General features: G+C 38.9%; 4 protein-coding genes across 4 annotated transcripts; 1 reads left to right on the top strand and 3 right to left on the bottom strand.

Annotated features, from left to right (window-relative positions):
* Positions 1-963: 963 nt before the first annotated feature.
* Positions 964-3,568, top strand: LOC117623140 (exocyst complex component EXO70A1-like). Its single transcript, XM_034354007.1, has one exon. It carries the CDS (start codon positions 1,209-1,211, stop codon positions 3,087-3,089), a length of 1,881 nt encoding a protein of 626 aa, XP_034209898.1. The 5' UTR covers positions 964-1,208; the 3' UTR covers positions 3,090-3,568.
* Positions 3,569-4,769: 1,201 nt separating this feature from the next.
* LOC117622476 (transmembrane protein 87A) lies at positions 4,770-9,729 on the bottom strand. Its single transcript, XM_034353151.1, has 5 exons — positions 9,366-9,729; positions 8,145-9,063; positions 7,698-7,793; positions 5,403-5,539; positions 4,770-5,237 (listed from the first exon to the last, which is right to left on the bottom strand). Exons 1-5 carry the CDS (start codon positions 9,557-9,559, stop codon positions 5,063-5,065), a joined length of 1,521 nt encoding a protein of 506 aa, XP_034209042.1. The 5' UTR covers positions 9,560-9,729; the 3' UTR covers positions 4,770-5,062.
* A 575-nt stretch (positions 9,730-10,304) lies between these two features.
* On the bottom strand, positions 10,305-13,039 carry LOC117623594 (sm-like protein LSM1B). Its single transcript, XM_034354642.1, has 5 exons — positions 12,410-13,039; positions 11,890-11,958; positions 11,686-11,801; positions 11,526-11,588; positions 10,305-10,606 (listed from the first exon to the last, which is right to left on the bottom strand). The coding sequence occupies exons 1-5, from the start codon at positions 12,468-12,470 to the stop codon at positions 10,529-10,531; spliced, it is 387 nt and encodes a 128-aa protein (XP_034210533.1). The 5' UTR covers positions 12,471-13,039; the 3' UTR covers positions 10,305-10,528.
* Positions 13,040-16,691: 3,652 nt separating this feature from the next.
* LOC117622850 lies at positions 16,692-19,668 on the bottom strand. The gene is made up of 6 exons (XM_034353631.1): positions 19,400-19,668; positions 19,139-19,214; positions 17,669-18,195; positions 17,353-17,530; positions 17,155-17,218; positions 16,692-17,058 (listed from the first exon to the last, which is right to left on the bottom strand). Exons 1-5 carry the CDS (start codon positions 19,403-19,405, stop codon positions 17,199-17,201), a joined length of 807 nt encoding a protein of 268 aa, XP_034209522.1. The 5' UTR covers positions 19,406-19,668; the 3' UTR covers positions 16,692-17,058; positions 17,155-17,198.
* Positions 19,669-20,400: the final 732 nt, after the last annotated feature.

Genomic DNA, 20,400 nt, shown 5'->3' on the forward strand with positions numbered 1-20,400 from the left:
ATTCGGGTACGATGGTTTGAATGGAACGGTCAAAATTCAACCCAATCAAGTCTAATATAGACACACATATCTCCCTTCCTTCCGCTTTCTCTCTCGCTCTTTTGTCCTTTTTTGGGTAACGTCTTAGCATAACCATGTCATGTTGGTTCATGTTGGTTGTTGGCATTACCAACCTCAACAACATTATCACAAAATTAGAACAAAACACCTACTTATCCCATCTTAATTAACCTTGTATTGCAATTTACACCACTTTTATAATACAAATACGATACGCCCCATTTTATATATAGCACCACTTGTAAGTTGCGTTATGAGTGTTGTACTTGATTATTATAAATTTGAGACGATTAAGTCCGACTATCTATGGCCCTGTGTGACATTAAGTTGATTCTGCGTAGCTTTAAATGGAGGTGCACCATATAAGAATAATATTATCACATTAATGACTCAACTACTTACATATCTAATACTTCTATTTAGAAGCGTTTTTTTTAGAAGTGTTTCTATTCTACTAGAAGAACAATGTGAAAATTTGTATTGAAAATTAAAGTGCTTATTGGAAAATCACTTGAAAGTGATTCTTAGAAAAGTACTTGAAAATGATTCTTTAAAAAGTACTTAAAAGTGATTCTTGAGAGGGCTTATGTGACTTCGAAACACTTATAAATTTTTCTGCTCAACGCTATGAAAAGTTTTTATCTATTTTAGAATCATTTCTAAATAGACCTTAACATCGTAAGACCCGTACACTATCAAAATGTTATAAAGTTCCAACACTGCTAAATGAACATAAAATTACTAGTCAGCAAAAATGAACACTGCTCGGCTCCTTGTTAGTTGAAAAGTTTCAATTTCCGTACAAGAAAGATTCAGTTTTAATCACAAAATACAGCGGCGGCATACGAGCCCCCGTGTCTTGGACAAGTCATGTTTGAGTTGCAAAAGGAGTCAAAACTGTCAAAAATTAAGTCTTTCTTGCAATTTTACCTTCTTCCATTTTCCCATTTTCCCATTTCCACAGTGTCTCTCAACGACTGACGCTACGGTCGCTATTACCACCACAATTGACAAACGCAGCAACAAATTTTTTTCTTTTCCCACAGCTGCCTTTCGAAGACCATCGTCTACTTCCTGAACTTCCAATCTTTTTTCCCCCAATTTTCAACTATCGCCACCACCACCAGCAGCTCAAAACGCAGCGTTTCATGGAAGCTCCAACTCCGCCTTCGCCTACAGAGCTCGACGCGGCGGAGAGGATTATTCTCCTGTGGGACTCGACGGCCTCTGAAGAAGCCAGGGAACGAATGATATTCGAAGGCCACCGCGACGAAGTCGATCGCTACTTGCAGGCCGTCGATGAAATCCAACGCTCCATGTCCTCCGCCTCCCTCGTCTCCGACGACGACCAGGCCAAGCTCAACTCCGCCATCCAGATCGCTATGGCGAGGCTCGAGGACGAGTTCCGCAACATCCTCCTCAACCACACCTCTCCCATCGAGCCTGACTCGCTCACCTCCACCGATCCGAGCTCGTCCACTCACTCCTGCTCCGCTGATTCGGTCTCCGAGTTCGAGGATTACTCTGCCGAAGACGACTCCGGTTTGACCACTCCCAAGGCCTCCTCCGCCTCCGTCGGCGACGCCGACGAGCTGCTTCAGCGCGGCGATTCGTCGAACACTTGCAGCTACAGGTCCACCAGCAGCATCCGTGAGCTCGATCTCATCCCCTCCGATGCCGTCGTCGATCTCCGCAATATCGCCGAGCGGATGATCGCCGCCGGTTACCTCCGCGAGTGTATTCAGGTGTACGGTGGAGTACGGAAGTCCGCAGTCGACTCGAGTTTCCGAAGGCTAGGGATTGAGAAGTTGAGCATCGGCGATGTTCAGAGGCTTCAGTGGGAGCAGCTCGAGGCCAAGATCCGACGCTGGATACGCGCCGCCAAGGCCTGCGTCAGGATCGTCTTTGCCTCGGAGAAAAAGCTCTGCGAGCAAATCTTCAACGGCATCGGCACCGCCATTGACGACGCTTGCTTCATGGAAACAGTGAAGGGCCCCGCGATTCAGCTCTTCAACTTCGCCGAGGCGATCAGCATCAGCAGGAGGTCGCCGGAGAAACTCTTCAAGATTCTCGACTTGCACGACGCTCTGATGGACTTGATGCCGGATATCGAATCTGTGTTTGAATCGAAATCGTCCGAATCGATTCGGATTCAGGCGGTGGAGATCCTGTCGAGGCTCGCGGAGGCGGCGAGGGGGATTCTGTCGGAGTTTGAGAACGCAGTGCTTCGCGAACCTTCTAAGGTCCCGGTCCCGGGTGGGACGATTCATCCATTGACTCGGTATGTAATGAATTACATCAGTTTGATATCGGATTATAAGCAGACTTTGAATGAACTTATTGTGTCAAAACCCTCCACGGGGTCGCGGTACTCCGGCGACCCCACCACCCCGGATATGGAGTTTGCCGAGCTGGAGGGAAAGACCCCTTTGGCTCTGCATTTGATTTGGATTATTGTGATTTTGCAATTTAATTTGGATGGCAAGTCCAAGCACTATAAGGATGCTTCAATAGCTCACTTGTTTATGATGAACAATGTTCATTACATAGTTCAGAAGATCAAAGGGTCCCCAGAACTGAGGGAGATGATCGGTGACGATTATTTGAGGAAGTTGACCGGGAAGTTCCGCCAGGCTGCCACTAGTTACCAGAGAGCTACTTGGGTGAGCGTGTTGTATTGTTTGAGGGATGAAGGGTTACATGTGAGTGGGAGTTTTTCTTCTGGGGTGTCAAAGAGTGCTCTGAGAGAGAGGTTCAAGTCTTTCAATGCCATGTTTGAGGAGGTTCATAGGACTCAAGCTACTTGGTTGATACCGGACTCTCAGCTTAGGGAGGAGCTAAGGATATCTATCTCAGAGAAGTTGATCCCAGCTTATAGGTCGTTTCTTGGGCGGTTCAGGAGCCATATAGAGAGTGGGAGGCATCCGGAAAATTACATCAAGTATTCGGTCGAAGATTTGGAAACTGCTGTATTGGATTTCTTTGAGGGGTACTCGGTATCCCAGCACTTGAGGAGGAGATCTCAGTGAATGTGATCAAATTGAAGTTAAGTTTTGCAAGTTTAGAAACTAGGACACATTCTTTGAATTTTTTTGTGGAGTGTTCGGGTGATGATGGTGCTGGTCAGTCTGAGATTCAATGAGCTTTCCATTTTAATGCAAACCCTACATAGTTCAATATTCTGTTGATTGGAGGAGATCAGATTGTTTGTGAAGATCTCAGTTGTAGCTCTACAGAGTGGCCAAGTCTACAAGCCTGAATGCTTCTGCCCTGTAAGCATGTTATTTATTATCATTATTATTACTACTACTACTACTACTACTAGGATCTAGATTTTGTTTCATTTGTTCATATTGGAATTGTTGTGTGTGTGCTTTGTTCCACTCTTTTTAATAATATCAAGAAGCAGTTTCTTATAATTAGTTCCAGGTGACTTGTATACCACGTCATATTTTAGCCTTTTCATAAGGAAAATTTGGAAAATGAAATCTTAGATAAGTTTTGACAATTATAGCAATTTCAAACACAAGCTTCAGATGATTTCTATGCCATATCGTAACTTTCTGGCCATGATTGAGATGCATATGGAAAATGTTGTATAAATAGGCTTCGACATCAAAGAGGAAACCTTATGGACAATTGCTTCTAATTTTAGTAAGTAAAACCGGGCATGTGGAGTCGATTTGAATTAAAGTTCATTTGAAGTTGTTTGCATCTCTGAGTAACTAAACTACCATGTATAATATGTAGCTTTGCCCCTTCAACTGCCCCTCCCAAATTGCATTACGGTGCCTCTGCCTTCTCTGCTTCAGTTGAGGTTTCTGTATGTTAAACGAGTTAGTTTTCTAATTACCTTAGTTTTGCTCCTTATGTTATTTATGATATATAACAAATTTAGGTTTACACTTGGCATTTTTATTGAATTTCTCTCGGTAAATGTAAATATGTTATTATAGATTTTATAAGAGAAGGTTCTGTGATTAATAAGTTAGCTGTAGCCTGGATCTAGAATATATTTGGCAAGAAGAGTTGGTGCTTCTGTTTGTTCTGAACCAATATTTTGGAATTCCTATTCCTTCCAACCCTGCAAATCTAGCTTAACTTGGGCACAGCCATTCTTTCATCATGTGGAAATGTTTCCCATGGCCGAGAGAGGACTTCCAACCAGGCCTCGGGGTATCGATCTCTCGTCGGACCTGCAAGATTTTGCATCCACTAGTACAGAGCAAACAATTTCCTCACCTTTACATTTCATAATATAACCTTCAGGATCAGAGGATGATTTGTTAAAATAAGACATTTCCATTGACATAGTTCATTCAATCTGTCGGTTCTAGGTATTCTAACAAAATATTTGAACTCGTCACTTATTTTCAGCCAGATGGTGTTCGCACAATCCTTCTACAAAAGCTAACAAATCATTTTTCATGCAAAGGTGCTATGGTATCAAATGAGTTCCACGCGCATCGTAGTTTCTCTGTCGCCGGAAAAATTCCCATAACAAGGAAAATGCAAAGGATCCACTCTATCAGGTACTAGATCTTACGGTAAAGAATCACATACGTGCAAACACCTACAAACCGTGCGCTCGAGATATTAGAGCATTGTAGCTCAAGTGGTTAACATTTGTTCCCCCACCCGCACCCATGTTCGATCAACAAATTAATATTAAAAAAAAAAAAAAAACACAACCAAGGGCTTTACCGAGATAATATGTGAACCGCCAATGATATAAATATATTTATCAGAAAAGAACACAACAGATCTCATTTGCGTATCTTTGACTACTTGTAAGTGGAACATTAATAATAACGAAATAATCGAATACACAAGGGCATGAAACAAAACTAACTAGCTAACGTTATAATCCCAACATACAATTTGAATTTTCTATCCCATGATCAATTCTGCTCCACTGTATATCATACGTTCCCTTTGTAGCATAGGAGCAGCTGGATATTGTTGCAATGCAAACAAAATATTCCAGCTGGGTGGTTCTACTTTACTCTATCTTGTCTTCTTCATCACCACCTTTTGATAACCCATTGCTGCTTTGCATTGCTCTAGCTTCTGGTGCACTAAGGACATCCTTAGCAGGCGTTAGAGATGGCTTTATGAGTGTCAAGGTCGTATCGTCCTTGTCAAACTCTTCGCTTGCATCTCCCGAGTAAGCATATCTAAGAAAACAGAAGAGAGATAGGGTGGGGACAAGGGATAATTCATATACCAAAAGAAGGAAGGGTTGCCAGTTTTCAAATAAAATATACGAAAAGGGTAGATTCATGTAACAAGTTTAAACATGAAAACTTTTCTGAGTGAAAGGATGGAAGCCAGATCTTTACCTTGTTGAGTTCTGCGATGGTGCCCAAAGAACGCAGATGACAAATAGGAGAGAGAAAGATAAAACTTGCCAGAAGGCGGGGATGATCCATGCATTCTGCCACTGCTCATTGTACACATCATTTGATTTGAAATATAGCTGCAAGTACAAAGTTCAAAATGCTTGACTTGCCAAATAAAAAACAAAGAGAGCTGCACACACGATAATGTTGTATTCAACAGCTAATTTTTCTGTGATGATTAATGGAAGACCAAGGGGTAAATTTCGTGCCTCTAGGGGTCTGAGACAAGGAGACCCGCTCTCCCCTTTCCTATTCACTTTGGTGATGGATGTATTAAGCAGAATTATGGAGAAAGCTCAAGATGCTGATAAGTTTCATGGACTTTCCCCGGGGAACGGGATGGTAGAGATATCCCACCTTCAGTTCGCTGATGATACCATTTTTTTCATAGAGGATAAAGAAGAGTACTGGAATAATCTCCTTCAAATTCTGGAACTGTTCTGTTTTGTGTCGGGTATGAAAATTAACAAATCAAAATGTTCTCTAGTTGGAATTAATCTTGACGATCGGATGGTGAATGAGCTGGCTGGGGCGTGGGGATGCGAAGTGGGGGTCTGGCCTATGTTGTATTTGGGTCTTCCCCTAGGTGGGAACCCCAGGGCGATCAAGTTTTGGGATCCCGTTGTGGAAAAAGTGGAGAATAGATTACAAAAATGGAAGCGAGCTTGCCTATCCAAAGGGGGAAGACTCACAATGATTCAGGCTGTGTTGTGTAGTATTCCTATCTACTACATGTCCCTTTTCAGGATTCCTATTGGAGTAGCCAATAGAATCGAGAATCTTATGAGGGATTTCTTGTGGGAAGGTTTGGATGGGAAAAGTAACCACGCTGTGAGTTGGGAGGTGGTGGGCAAGGCAAAATTCTGTGGAGGGTTAGGGGTGGGTTCGTTGAGGGCTAGAAGTGCGGCTTTGCGGGCAAAATGGCTTTGGCGGTTTCCTAACGAACCTCATGCTCTTTGGCATAAAGTGATCAGAAGTATTTATGGAATGGATACAAATGGGTGGGATGCAAAACCTGCGACTCGGGGATCTTGCCGCAGCCCTTGGAGGGACATTTCTAGCGGCTATAATTTGTTTCTTCAAGGCTGTGTTTTTGCGGTAGGTTGTGGAGTTAGGGTCAGATTTTGGGAAGATGACTGGAGCAGGGGTGGTGTTTTGAAAGAGGTGTTTCCTAGACTCTTCAATCTGTCCAGGAAGCAAAACCACAATATTTCCTCTTTTACGAGCTTGGATGGGCTCCCTCTCAGCTGGGATTTTGGTTTCAGAAGGAATCTCAATGAATTGGAGATAACGGAGGTGGCTAGATTGTTGGATCTATTGGAGGGTGTGAGGTTGTTCACCTCCAGATTGGATAAGAGAATATGGAAGCTTGACCCCTCTGGTCTATTCACCTGTCATTCTCTCTGTTCTCATATTCAGAATTGTGGTGAGGGGGAGATCTTCCCCCCGTACACTCAAATTTGGAAGGCCAAGACTCCTCTGAAAGTTAAGATCTTTGTGTGGCAAGCGGTGTTGGGAAAACTAAATACTGGGGATACTTTACAGAGACGTTGTCCCTATTTGTGCATTAGCCCTCACTGGTGTGCTCTATGTAATAAGGCTGGGGACAGCGTGGACCATCTCCTTCTTCATTGCCCTTTCTCCCTAAAGTTGTGGGAAACATTATTGCAGGAAGTTAACACGGTGTGGGTAATACCAGAAGGCTGCTTTGAACTTTTTTCCATCAGAATTGATGCTTTGGGAAGGGGAAAGAAGGCAAAAATTCTCTGGGGTAGTCTGATGCAGGCAGTGGTTTGGAACCTATGGCTGGAACGTAACAGGAGAATTTTTGAGGATTATAAGGGAGTGGGAGTGCCAGAGTTATGGGATGGAGTGAAGTTTTGGGCTGCCCTTTGGGCATCAACTTCCCTTGCCTTTAAGGATGTACCCTATCCTTCAATTATGCGCAATCTGCTAGCCGTAGTATCTTAAGGGGCTGTTTTATGTTTGGTTGGTTAGTTAGGTGTTGAGTGGCCTTGTGTCTGTTTCTTCGGCTAGTGTTTTCTTTTATCTGCAGTCTAAATGCCCTTGTTTTGATCCTTACAATTTGAATAAAAATGTTTCTATTCAAAAAAACAGATGCAAATCATTTATCTGTAAGTAAAAAATTATCCTGAACATGCACCCACAACCAAATCACAAATACTTTATTCATCTTCTTAGGTGAAAGTGCACGCATTTCAATTTCGAGATTACCTCATAGCATATCCAACCCACGGACACAATGACAGTCACTGCCAAAGCGTTGGTAAACTTCCTGTAAATATCAAGTTTAACCATCATTCGCCTAGCCTGCCACATCACAGAAGCAAGAAGAAGTTATCAGCCAGATACTTATAAGGTAAAGTTCTTGACAGAAATTGGTGGCATCACATCATGCAGCATACATTGAACCTAAGTATACCAACAATACCCCTGGATAAGCCACAAACAAGAGATGAATGGTAAACTATGGTTGACTAAGAGTATGATTTTCCTTAATTTGTTCTCATATAATTTTCCTCAAGATTCAAGCATCTTGGTTTTTCATTTTGGTAAGACAAATTGGCAGATTATATGAAGCAAGTGCAGAAAATTAGTAAATGAAGTTTATATTGAAAATAATTCACTAAATATCCTTGGAATCAAAACCAAAGCACGTACCTGAAGCTTATTTAAAGTTGCGGAGAGGGAAGTGAATATCCAAAGAATGAAGAAAGCATCCAGTATTGCAACAGGAAGAACCAAGAACAACCTTGCCTTTCCGGAAAGATCACTTACTGCACCTACGTTTTCTACCATCTCAAGAACCTCGGATGCCACAAAGAAGGTCAGTCCAAGCAAAATCACCTTCGATGTAAGCCCACCAAGGGAAGGCCTTACAACACCGAAGCCCATAGAGACCATTAAAAGTATCACACGTGCCACCGTACGTTTAACCGTCCCAAAGGTAACTGCCCATACAGTTATTCCAGTTGGGCGGACTCCAGTCTCGTTGAATTCAGCATACTCAAAATACCATAGAGCCATCTCAAACATACCCAGTGTTATTACCAGAGTGATACAGTTCTGCAATGGGAAAACTTCTCTCCAAAATCTTGCATACTGTGAGAACCAAAAGATCCCAAGTATGACAAAAGCAAGGGACATAAACCCATAGAAATTCATAAAAGGTGCCATTCTACCAGGTAAATACCCAGTAGGGTTTTTCCATATAGTTTTCCCCTCAACAATCAAATCGTTCAGCTTCAGATCGCAATGAATGAAATACAAATTGTACATCCCAGTTTTAGTAATCTGTATGGATTTGGATGGCAATGTGGCAACTTTCTCATGTGCTTCAAATGAGACACCAAATACCTGAGGCCAACCTGGATTCTTAGTAGACGGGCGGTGTATGATTTCGCCTTGGGTACAAACTCCCAGTTTTGCAAGATCCCCTGTGCAACACACTGCTCTTTGACCACCATAGGCTGAACCCCCAATAGTCTCTCTATCCTCCACCTCAAAAACAATGGCATGGACAGGCCATGAGCTCAAGTTAGCAGATTCTTTGCTTCTCCTAAATGTAATCTTTTCAAAGCTGGTTCCAAATTATAACACAAAATCAGACAATGGGTACAAACAGAGTGCAAGTAAAAAATAAAATAAAAATAAAAATCAGCTGCAGCCACTAACACATGAACTGGCCAATCACATTCAAAATTCCCATGAAAAAGCTTGGTTTCTTTACAATTTACAAACCAGAATTACCAATTATGCACCCAATTAATCAAATATTAAAGTGAAGCAAATTGGGCAGCAGGATCTTATCCAATTACAAAGTAGACAGACTACAGCTAGAAAGCAAAGAGAGGAAATGGGAAAATGAAAATCATGATTTACCGTATAAATGAGTCGCCGTTGGCAGAGACGGAGGTCGATTGAGTAGGGGCAGAAGAGTAAATTCCCTCGCTACCGCCATGGACGACAAAGGCGTTGCCTTTAGTGGCGAATCTCTCTTCGGCGTACTCGTGGACCGAAGCTTCCACGCTCAAAACGCATAGCAGAAGAGCAAGAGCTGAAGAAGAGAACCACATTTCAATTTCAAAGCCCTAAATTCCAATACCCCAAAACCCAAATCTAAGAGACAGAAGAGAAAGAGAGGAAGCTTCTCTCTGAAATCTGATCTGTTTTAGCTTTCTTTCAGCTGCCTTTGTCTCTCAAGACTCTCTCTCTCTCTCTCTCTCCCTCGTTTCTACTCTTTCCACTTGAGGCTTGCTGAGACTGTGTTTAATTAATGTTTGTTTAATGTTGAGGTGGGAGAGACAGTCTTGTGTATAATGCACGTATGGCTTGGTTTTCGTGTGAGTGGGGTTAAAGCCGTTGAACTGAATGCACGAGGGAAAGTGAGAAACCACGAGCGTCCGATTATTTACTTTTCATATAATAATAATTTATTATTTATGGATTTTGAATATAAATAATGTGTTTGTTTGGTTTGGGCTTTGAGACTTTGAGTAAAAGCCTGGGCAGTAAGATTTTCATCCTTGTGTTGTGAACTTGTGGACTTGTGACGAGACGAATGCCATCAAAGTCAATGCTGTCGGTGTTTAGAAGAATTGGACACTCCATTTTCCACACTCTTGTTCTGTGTCGGCCGCCTGATCACGTGAGTTGTCCAGCTATCCGATGAGAAATTACTGGAATTAGTACCGTGTCGACTTTGATGCGTCATTCTTGGTGTTCATTTGATTCTTTGATATTCTTTATTGGGTCAAAAGGGTTTATAAACAAACTAAATCGGAGTCCCTTGGACTTTCGAATCCACACAAATTTTTCTCATACTACTAAAAGCAAAGGGATACTTCCATTCAACTCAGACAAATATTACAGAAACAAATTTGAACTATTGTTCATTACAATTATAATTTCCAAGGATTTTAAAACCTCTAACCATCTACGAACACCAGACAACCTGAGGGAGAAGACGACAAAGAAAAGAAGCCGCTATAATATTTGCGGATGGACGACAAGTGAATAACTCCATGAACTTGGAGCAAAATCCTTTAATCCATGTCAAGGAACTCCATTCTTTTTCTCATGGTACCTTTAAGATCAGACGCTTCTCGTTCTGCTTTCTGTGCCTGCACAATTACAAGGCAAATCATTTGTACAGGATTCCAATAAAAGTGGCAAAGCAGAGCACATCAAAATATAACAAACAAAGCAGAACCAAATATAACAAGAACACTGGAAAGGAAAAATGGAAAACCATTTATTCATGTACCCTACCACCAGGAAAGCCCTAATTCAAACCCCACTCAGGGACCAACATCTTTTGGCCAGGTTTCTAGACATTCTGCCTCTTGGTATGACTTTTGCAAAATGGCTTACCAAGTTTACTCAAATTCACAGAATTATTTAACCCCAGTTTTGGTTACCTAGAAACCTTTTCTGTTGATCTGTTGACTCCAATACATGAAGTAAACAGAAATACAAGTAAACATTTTTATGAAGGTCATTTGAAAAAAAGGGCATAGACATTAAAGGTGCTTAGAATTTCATCTACTAACACAAACTCTTCAGAAAATATATCTGGGCTAATCATTACAATCACCTTTACTCTAGCAATGTCAGACATTTCTCTCTTCTAGAAATATTAATGATTTCTCTCATGGATACTTAAACACACATAGAACAAGTGATCCTATTATCCCGCCAGACATTTGTATGCTTACATTTTGAACATATAGCACAAAATTAAATACACCGGCTCAAGCATTCTATACACTGGAATCAAACTTCCAAAGTTGTGCCGAACATATGCTTCTAAACTGCATCATTCACCTACTAATTTCCGTTGTGAATTTTATTCCCCTAACCTTCTCAATATTTATTTTCAAACCAAGTGTTTTAAAATCATGCAGCTTTACAAACTCAATCTGAAACAACTCAGTAACTTAAACAAATTGAAGTCCAAAACAAAGTTTTACTTCATGAAGGAACTGTGGGAGTTCATATCAACACACCATTCATAGATAACATCAAGCTGGTAAGACTTACACTTTTGATTTCTGCAGCCGAAACACGAGTCATGTGTGGTGGAAGTTCCTCTCTCTCCGAATCCTAGAACATCAAATGCAGATCTTAACATTATTCAAAGATGCAAAATTTCAATCTCTTATAAGTTGTAGATGCCAAACCAACTAATAACTAATCATACCAGCTCGCCAATTAGAACAACATTCTCCCCACGGATTACATAAAGACCTAAAGGGATGTCACAGTAAAGTTCACCGACAATGACTCGCTCACATGCACCCTCGAGAACAGCATTGGCTGCAAATCAGAAATAATAATAATTTTAAAAAATTGAGCAAAGTTTAGCATGCGTTTCCCACAACAATAGAGGAGATAATGTTGGTACCAAATTGATCAAAAGAACGAAGAATTCCCAAAAGCTTCCGACCATCTCGAAGCAGCACAAGAAGTTTTTCTGCAGCATGAAAAATAACATCAGACCACTGGGCCTTTACTGCAAGAAAACTAAAAAGCCACAACTAAAACCATCATGCAATCTTCGAGTCAATTCATTGACAGCGAGATTTAAAGAAATATTGTTATGCACCATGCACCAACTTCAGACCACATAACATACTTTTACGCACTTCTGAAGTATTAATGTATCTATAAGGTAATTCAAACACGAGAGGAAGAAAAATTCAAATGGAAACCTATAAATAACATAGAATACATTGAAAAAAAAAACCTTGAGATGAAATTGAATAAACAAATTGAACCATAAATAACACAAACAAGAACAAATCAATGGCACAGTGACAAAGATGCATGAAAACAATCAGGAAAGAACTAGAAATGATATCATAACTTCATGCAACCATTAAATTCATAACCCCAGAAAAAAGTAGAACTTAGAGAAAGCATACTGTCAAGATAGCTGGCAAGAGAAGTGGAGAGGTAGACATCTTCGGGGCCCGCCCAAGACATTGGTGTTTCTTCCTAGCTCTAAAAACTTCAACTTTTTCGGTTTATCAAAAATCACCGAAAAATTTACCAATATCCAAACCAAAAATGGCATTGGCAGCTCAGGCTTCTCTCTGATGACCCGCCAAGACCCTTCAATTTCCTCCAAGATAAACAACACCAAAACCAAGGGCCTAACTTCGAACAAAATAAGCAAAAGACCCTAACTTTAACGAACTACGCAAGAAAATCCTAGCCTTTTCAGATCCAAAAACCCTAGAAATTGAGGAGAAACAAAGAATTCGAGGCTTCTCTTCCGGATTAATGGGACCGGATAAATTTGTAATTAAAAAAACACTCAGATCCAATCGCCCCCGGAAGAGTACGAGGGGGAGAATTTGGCCGGGGAACCGAGAGAGAAAGTGAGAGAAAATCCAGAAATAATGGGGGCAAGGGGTTATTTTATTTATTGGGTCGAGAATTACAATTATTCTAGGGTTTGGAGAGTGACATGGTTTTGTATGGAAGTTAAGCAAATATCTTAGGAGTGGTTTTTTTTTTTTTTTTTTGGGTGTTGTTGATCAAACATCTTATGGTGCTTCTTTAGAAAGTACTTATGCTTATAAGCTTTTTTCATATAAAAATCTAAAAATTTTTTTTATAAAAAAACTAAGTGCTTTGTGACAAAGTACTTGGGTTTGCTTCGTGACAAAGCACTTGGGAATGCTTCCTAAAGAATAATATTGCTCTAGAAAGTGCTTTTAAACTTTTTTGCCAAACATTATCAAAAGCGTTGTTAGTTGTTAGAAAACGCTTTTAGCCTTTTCAGAAGCAATATCGGAAGTGTGTTAGTAGTTCCTCTATTGGTTTTATCTAATTTATCATTTGATTTTTATTTATTTTTTTGGGTTGAAATCTTTAATTTGAATTTGATTCATAATTGGGAATCGTTGGATGATTCATAGATGGAAATAGTAAATGGTAAATTGTGACAAGTAATTAAATAGAAGGGTAACACTACTATACTAAATGAGTGCTGCTATTTTTATGTCTGTCCTATTTTCCTAGTTACCTTGTAAATTTGAAAAAACACAATCTTATCTTTCCACCCACTATTATTCCTGAAATACCTTTTAATTATCAATTCTATTTTTCTCATTCTTTCTTCTCTTCCTTCTCCCCTCCTCTGATTCAATCTTCCACCATGAAGCAAGCTGGTTCCTTCATCTTCGGAAAATCTTGAGAGGTCCTTTTTTGTTCAGTTTGAAAGGTCTCTTTTTGTTATTTAAAATTTTAGCGTTGTAGTTGGGTGAATGGCTGCTGAATTTTTGCTTCTATTTTTTCTTTTCCATACAAACTTGAACAACTCACTTGCCCAGTAATCCACCATGAAAGCAACATGTTTGAAGCAAAGAGAGAGCCCATATAGATGGAATGGAAGTACGTTAAAAAAATAAAGAAGCAAACACAGTTTAGATATATGTCATTTTAGAAGCAAACACAGTTTATTTTGTACAAAGAATATAAAGCACAAGCGCATGACCTCGCAGTACAAAAATCCTATAGAGTACTTATTCTAGTTCCGAACCAGTTGGCGTCTTTTAATACATTACTACATCAGGTTTTGTTTTGTTTTTTTCCTCTCTCTCTCTCTCTCTCTCTCTCCCTCTCTCTATGGGAACTGAAGACAATTTCTTTTATCTTTCAAGAGAGCAAAACAAAAATGAATGGGCTTGTTTCGACCACCAATTTTAGAAATACCGAGTGAAAATAACAGCACCCTACTAAATTTTAATTTTGTCAATTTAACAGTTGTATTAGAATTCGGTCTGATTTGACTCAATTTAGATCTAAAGCACATACTAAATTTGTGTAATATTACTGTTCGAATTATACGCTTTAGCCTTATACTATAAGTATAATCAAATCAAACCAAACTATTTTGTAACCGATTTGATTCAGTCGTTTGATGAAACAATCAATTGCAGTTCCTCTAGTACATGTCAAATATAAATTCATGTTGTATTCTTTGACGTAGATTGAACCGAATCAAATCAAATAATTGTGATTTGGTTTGATTCAATCTAAGATCATATTATTGGTGTAAAACGAACTGAACCACTCAAGTTGATTTGGTTTGCCCAATTTAGGCCCAATTTGGGATTGCTGTCACTTTAAAAAAAAGTTGCTTCTGTTGTGCTCTGAAAATAATTAGCTGTAAAGTAAAGCAGCTCCATGTTTGGTAAACAATATTTTTAAAATGCTGTTAGTACAAAAAGCAGTGTCAAAACCGTTTGGTAAATTTTAATATAAAAATGTTGTAACTATGAATAATGACTAAAATAGACATGATGTTAAAAGTGTTATGTACTAATCATGTGGTGGTAGTGGTAGTGATGGAGTGGAGGTAGTGGTGGTGATGAAGGTGGAGTTGGTGGTTGTGGTAGTGGTGGTGGTGGTGGTGGTGGTGGTGGGGTAGGTGGAGGTGGAGGAGGTGGTGGAGGTGGAGGTGGAGGAGGTGGTGGTGAAGGTGGTGGAGGAGGTGGTGGTTGTGGCGGTGGTGGCGGAGGATGAGGAGAAGGATGTGGTGGTGGTGGTGGTGATGGCGGTGGTTGTGGAGGTAGTGAATGTGGTGGTGCAAGTGGTAGAGTTGGATGTGGAAGTAGATGTGGTGTCATTTTTTAAAATGAATGATGGTATTTTGAAAATTAAAAAAATTCATTAAAAGTTCATCTCTGCTTCTTTTGAAAGCAGCTTTGAAAAGCAACCCAGAACCTACTTTTAAAAGCTGCTGTCAAAATGCCACTGCTTTTAAAATAATCAGGATATTTTATTTTTACGAAACACCTTAAACTGCTTAACTTTAAAGTGAATCAGGTTTTGAGCGAAAAAAAGCAATCCCAAACGGGGCCTTAAACAATTCAAATGGTTTTGTGCTCACCTTATCTATGTTTTATTCTCTTAACACAATTTTTATTATCCTTCGACTTAATTTGGGAAAAACTTGCATCATTTCCCAAGTAGGAAGTTTTACATTCATGTCCATAACAGTTGGAATTTAATACGTGTGTGTTTTTATTTTCATGTTGTTGACGCATTGTTTTTGCACATGTGTGGGTTGATAAGCATGGATTGTGGAAATGGTCAATACTGCAGGGAATTAAGCGAGCTCCTCCTAAGTTTGAAGGAGCCAAATTTTTTCTTTAATAAAAAACAAACCAAAAATGGGTTGGTAAGTGTGGATTGTGGAAATGGTCCATGAAGTGCAAAGCCCAGTTTATTTCAATCCTACCTTATTAGGCCTTCTCACAAAATTTTATCATATGATCTCTCAATTGCAATCTCCCTTTTCTTAAAGTGTTCTTATTCATGACATCCCTGATTCAACAATTTGACAGTCTTATTTTCCATTTAATGTTTCTTATTGTGCTCAGTTCAACCATGTTTATAATTCATTATATTAATGACGCAGCACAAGCAACAAAGGTTTCAAGCGAAACCTTGAGTAACAAGAAAAACTGGATTCCACCAGAAAAATTAAGAGAAGCTCTCTTGGATTAATGTTGATAAAACTGAGTTACAGAAACATTAGACAAACCTGTCTAAATACACAATTCTCAACAACCCTCAACCCTTCAACTACCAGGGAGTTATTACATAAAACTGAAAAACAACAGAATTAGTTTGGAGTCTTAATAACGTAACTCCTAAACTGTCCGAAACAGAAAAAAACAGAATTAAGTTGGAGTCTTAATAACATAACTCCTAAACTGTCAAAACAGAATTTATTGGAAAATTAACTACCAAGCTTTAACTGCAGTTTTGGAAGGCCAAACGACCTCAGAATGCCAAAATCCATCATATGTCACGGGAATGCTGTGAGTTAGACTCGTGGCGTCGTTCCCTTTCCGAAATGGTATTTTCCGTCCTAATCGGAGCTTGGATGACAAAACTGCAAATTCCCACTACATCCTTTTTCTAGCTCAACCGCGATAAAATCTGCCATCTGTTCTACATCAATTAAAAGTGGTTTTGTGTAATCTCACTTGGCATTTAAATGAAGAAAAGAAAAGAAAATTGATGGGCTAATGGTTGGCATTCAAATTGAACTTCATTTTGAAAACAAGGGGCTCTGGGCAGGTGAAGAGAATCAGAAACTCTGAACCATGCCTTCATAAGTTCATGTCAATCTAATATTTATTCACCTCAAACTATATTACAAGATAGCAATTCAGCCACAAAAAAAAAAGGAAAAAAAGAGAAAGAAAAACAAAAGACAGAAAAATGTGTAGAAAATAAATAGGATGAAAAATGTAGATATCGTCTAGCTCAATTTGCCAGCACAGACTACAGAAATCCCTTGTCCCCTTGAAATTTCATAACATGCATTGCAACTGTTTACACAGATGCAACCATGAAAAAAAGGGGAACCGTTGCCGTTAACAAAATAGAAAAGCTGTCTCAGTCATACATGCATATTTTATGATCATCTCAGAAGCCACTGGGGATGAACTTATTGATGATTTGGTGTTGCCCCTATGAAATTTCTCAGACTTTGCCAATTTGAAGTATTTGATTTGAGTTCATAATTGTATGAAGCATAAACTTCTGGCTGCAGATAAAAAAAGAAGAAGAAGTTTAATTAGCATATATGAAAGTGAAAAGACTGGCAGTCTCATTTCAATGAAATCAAAAAGGATTCTCTTACCTTTGTAATAACTAATAAGAATGCCAATAAAGTCAGAGGCACACTCAAATTTCTAGGACTATATCTGCAATGAAAAAAAAAAACAGGTCACATCAGATCCACAGAGTTTGTGCAATTTGGTTCCCTTCTTTCTTCCCCCCTTCTAAATTTGAGCATGTTATAAATCATGCTATTTGAAGAAAAGAAAACAGCACTTACATTCAGAATCTGTCTTGACCCATTTACATCCATTATTAATTTTCTCTTTTGTATCATCTTCAGTGTTACTTTCCTTCTTTGTTGGAATCTGTCTATCCTCCAGGTATTTCTTCATCGATGCTGCTCGAGAAGATCCTTGCGGATTGATGATCTTCTTGTTAAGCATTACCCTCAAAAGCTGCAAGTCAAAATACGGATGATCAATTAGGATGGTACTTAATTAAATAATTGACATAATTTTATAATGCATATGTGCATGTTCATGTTCATGTAAGCTTTTCACATAGTTTTTGTGAGCGAAGTCATGGTTTCATACCTTCTCCATTCTTGACTCTTGAAGTGTATCTCTCAAACTTGGTTGTGGTGCAAATCCACTTCTGCAAACAAACATCTTCTTGAGAAGAAAAGAAATGGATTTCTTCCCAATTGCCTTCTTATTATTATCTCCACAAATTTCTTTGCATCTACCAAGTATGACACTAATAGTCTTCTCAATGTCTTCATCCTTGTGATCATCTGCTGAATCGGAGCAAAGCGCATTGCTGTTTCTCCGATCAACCTCCAAGCTTGATGGGCAGTTTAGAAATCTGTCCAATGGAAGATCTGCGATTTCCTTTTCGATGTTTGGTTTTCGCGTTAAGAGCTTTGTTAACTCTTTATGTAATTTGCCAACCTCTTCAGGAGTGAAATTATCTAGTATTTCTTCTGATGAAGTTGGATCTTCCTGAATATCTTGGCTTTCAGCTGCATTTTCTTTCAAATCATTGTTTCCAAAAGTTCCAATTGCTAGTAATCCATGAGGCCAGTCACTGAATTCTTCACGAGGCTCTTGTTTTGCAGGATCTACACAATAAATACATAATTACATGACAAATCCTAAACAAGATATATATGATAAGAAATTAAGATCATAACTGACATGAATGATATGGGAGTTGAAATGCTGCATTACCCTTATATTTATTATATATATGGACAGGCCATATTGAAAATAGTGCAAGCCTTTTTTTTCTTTTTTCTTTTTTCTTTTTTTTCTGCCTTTCTGTATATATAACTTTAACTTGTGCAGCATTTTCAAAGTGTCTTTTTGTAAAGACAGTAGATCTACTTTGTGCTCCAGAAAAATGATCCTTTTAAGATCCCTACATCACATGCACTTTCCTATTGCTTTAATCTCTATGAAAAAGTACGTGAAACCTCTTACTGAAACAAAAAAGCACCAAGACTTGATCAAAATCAATAGCTTTGGGATCTGATCATGGAATATTGTTGGATTTGAAACTTACAATGAGGTTAAGAGTATGCAATTTGGCAGAAATTGCATATACTGTAGATCTGGATCTTTATACACAATGCAACTGGTTAACTTAGTTCATTGATAATTCCATAGCTCATTGATAATTCCATGTTCTGAATCTTAATCAATTTGAAGTACACGTCTGCTCATTAACATGATCCTAGAATGCTGGTGTTATCAACAAATCGTGGATTACTATGGATTCATCTTGAGATCCACAATTGTGCATGACTCACCCACTTATATAATACACGTGAACGACTGTTGCTAGCACAACTCTTTAATTAATTAAGATCCTCGTAAACTAATTGCTTTTCGCTTCAAAATGGCAAATAACCCTTAACATTGCATATATAGCTTGTTAAAGAAAACAATTCCCCTTATATAGGAAGCAAATCCCATCACTTAGATTGAAGCACAAACTATGGAACATAAAAGCAACATAGAAATGCAGAGTTTTTTTTTTTGGGGTAAAAGAATAAAGCTTACGAGTAGTAATAGGAACTGTATTTGGTTTCTTGTTCCCCTGCTTTCCATTAAGCTTATTTTGCATCCAACCAAAAAGCTGCAATCAAATAAAACCAAGACCATCATTGAAGAACTTCATTTGCCAGTCATTCAGACCTGTTTCAGCTGGAAAAAACAAAGGAAAAAAAAAACCAATCTCTCTGTCTCTCTCTGTTTCTCTGACACACAGAAACAAAGACATAAACACAAATGTAAGTTTATGTAACAGAAGCAAAGTCTCACCTTCATTTTCTGATATACAAATAGCCAAGGATCTTCTGAGTTCTGACAGAAAGGTGGTGGAGATGGTTGGAGGAGAGTGGTGGGTTTTGTTTTGCAGAAGTGAGGTGTTCAAGAGCAGATCTTAAAAGCCAATGAGAATTGAGCTTTGGGAGAATAAAACTAAAGATGGAGGGTTTTGTTGAATTTCATGGCCAAGCTGATCAAAGAGGGTTGGCTAGCTAGCTAGCTAGCTAGCTCGATTTCTACTGGTTCAAGTTCCTAAACACAGGCTTTATATCCTTGTATCTAGACACTATCTTTGCCAACTCTCCTCTTGCCTTTCTCTCTCTTATATAATAACTCACACTACCATACACCACTAGCCCAAAAAACATTCTGTTTAATTCTTTACTTTGCTTTTAATTTATTTACTCATATAGTTTAAGCCGCACCCATACTTAATTACACATGGGTCAATCTGATTTTGCGGACACATTGTTCTGGAACATCTGCTGTGAATTGTAGCCTCTGTGTCACCAATTTTATCCACATGAAATTTGGAACCAATCTCTATACAATTTTGCTATGCTACATTTTGTCCAACTTGTGATTTTTAATGCCTTAATTGTGTACTTAAATCCCTTTTAATATTTCATAGTTTTCACCAACCTCTTCGACAACCTTCTTCTTCTTCTTCTAACCTCAATACATGCACAAAAATCAGTCACTTTTGTACTTTGTACTAGAACTCTGCAATTTTGCAAGTAGTCAAGTCATTTACTTTGGAATGAAGCATATGCTTAGTCTATCATGGTTTGCACAAAAAAGTTGCTTGCTTCAAACACTGCTTTTGCTATTAATTCTCACAAAGATGTCAGTAGATGCCCCTCCAAAAGTGGCATTGTTAACATAATGCAGTTTCAAAGTCCAGCCTATCAATATGCTAGCTTTTTGTCACGGAGGGCCGTTTGGGAGTGATTTTGGATAGGCCAAAAATCACGTCTACAAAGAATCACCTCTCC

This window comes from Prunus dulcis, chromosome 3 (assembly GCF_902201215.1).
Source record: "Prunus dulcis chromosome 3, ALMONDv2, whole genome shotgun sequence".
Lineage (NCBI taxonomy): Eukaryota > Viridiplantae > Streptophyta > Magnoliopsida > Rosales > Rosaceae > Prunus > Prunus dulcis.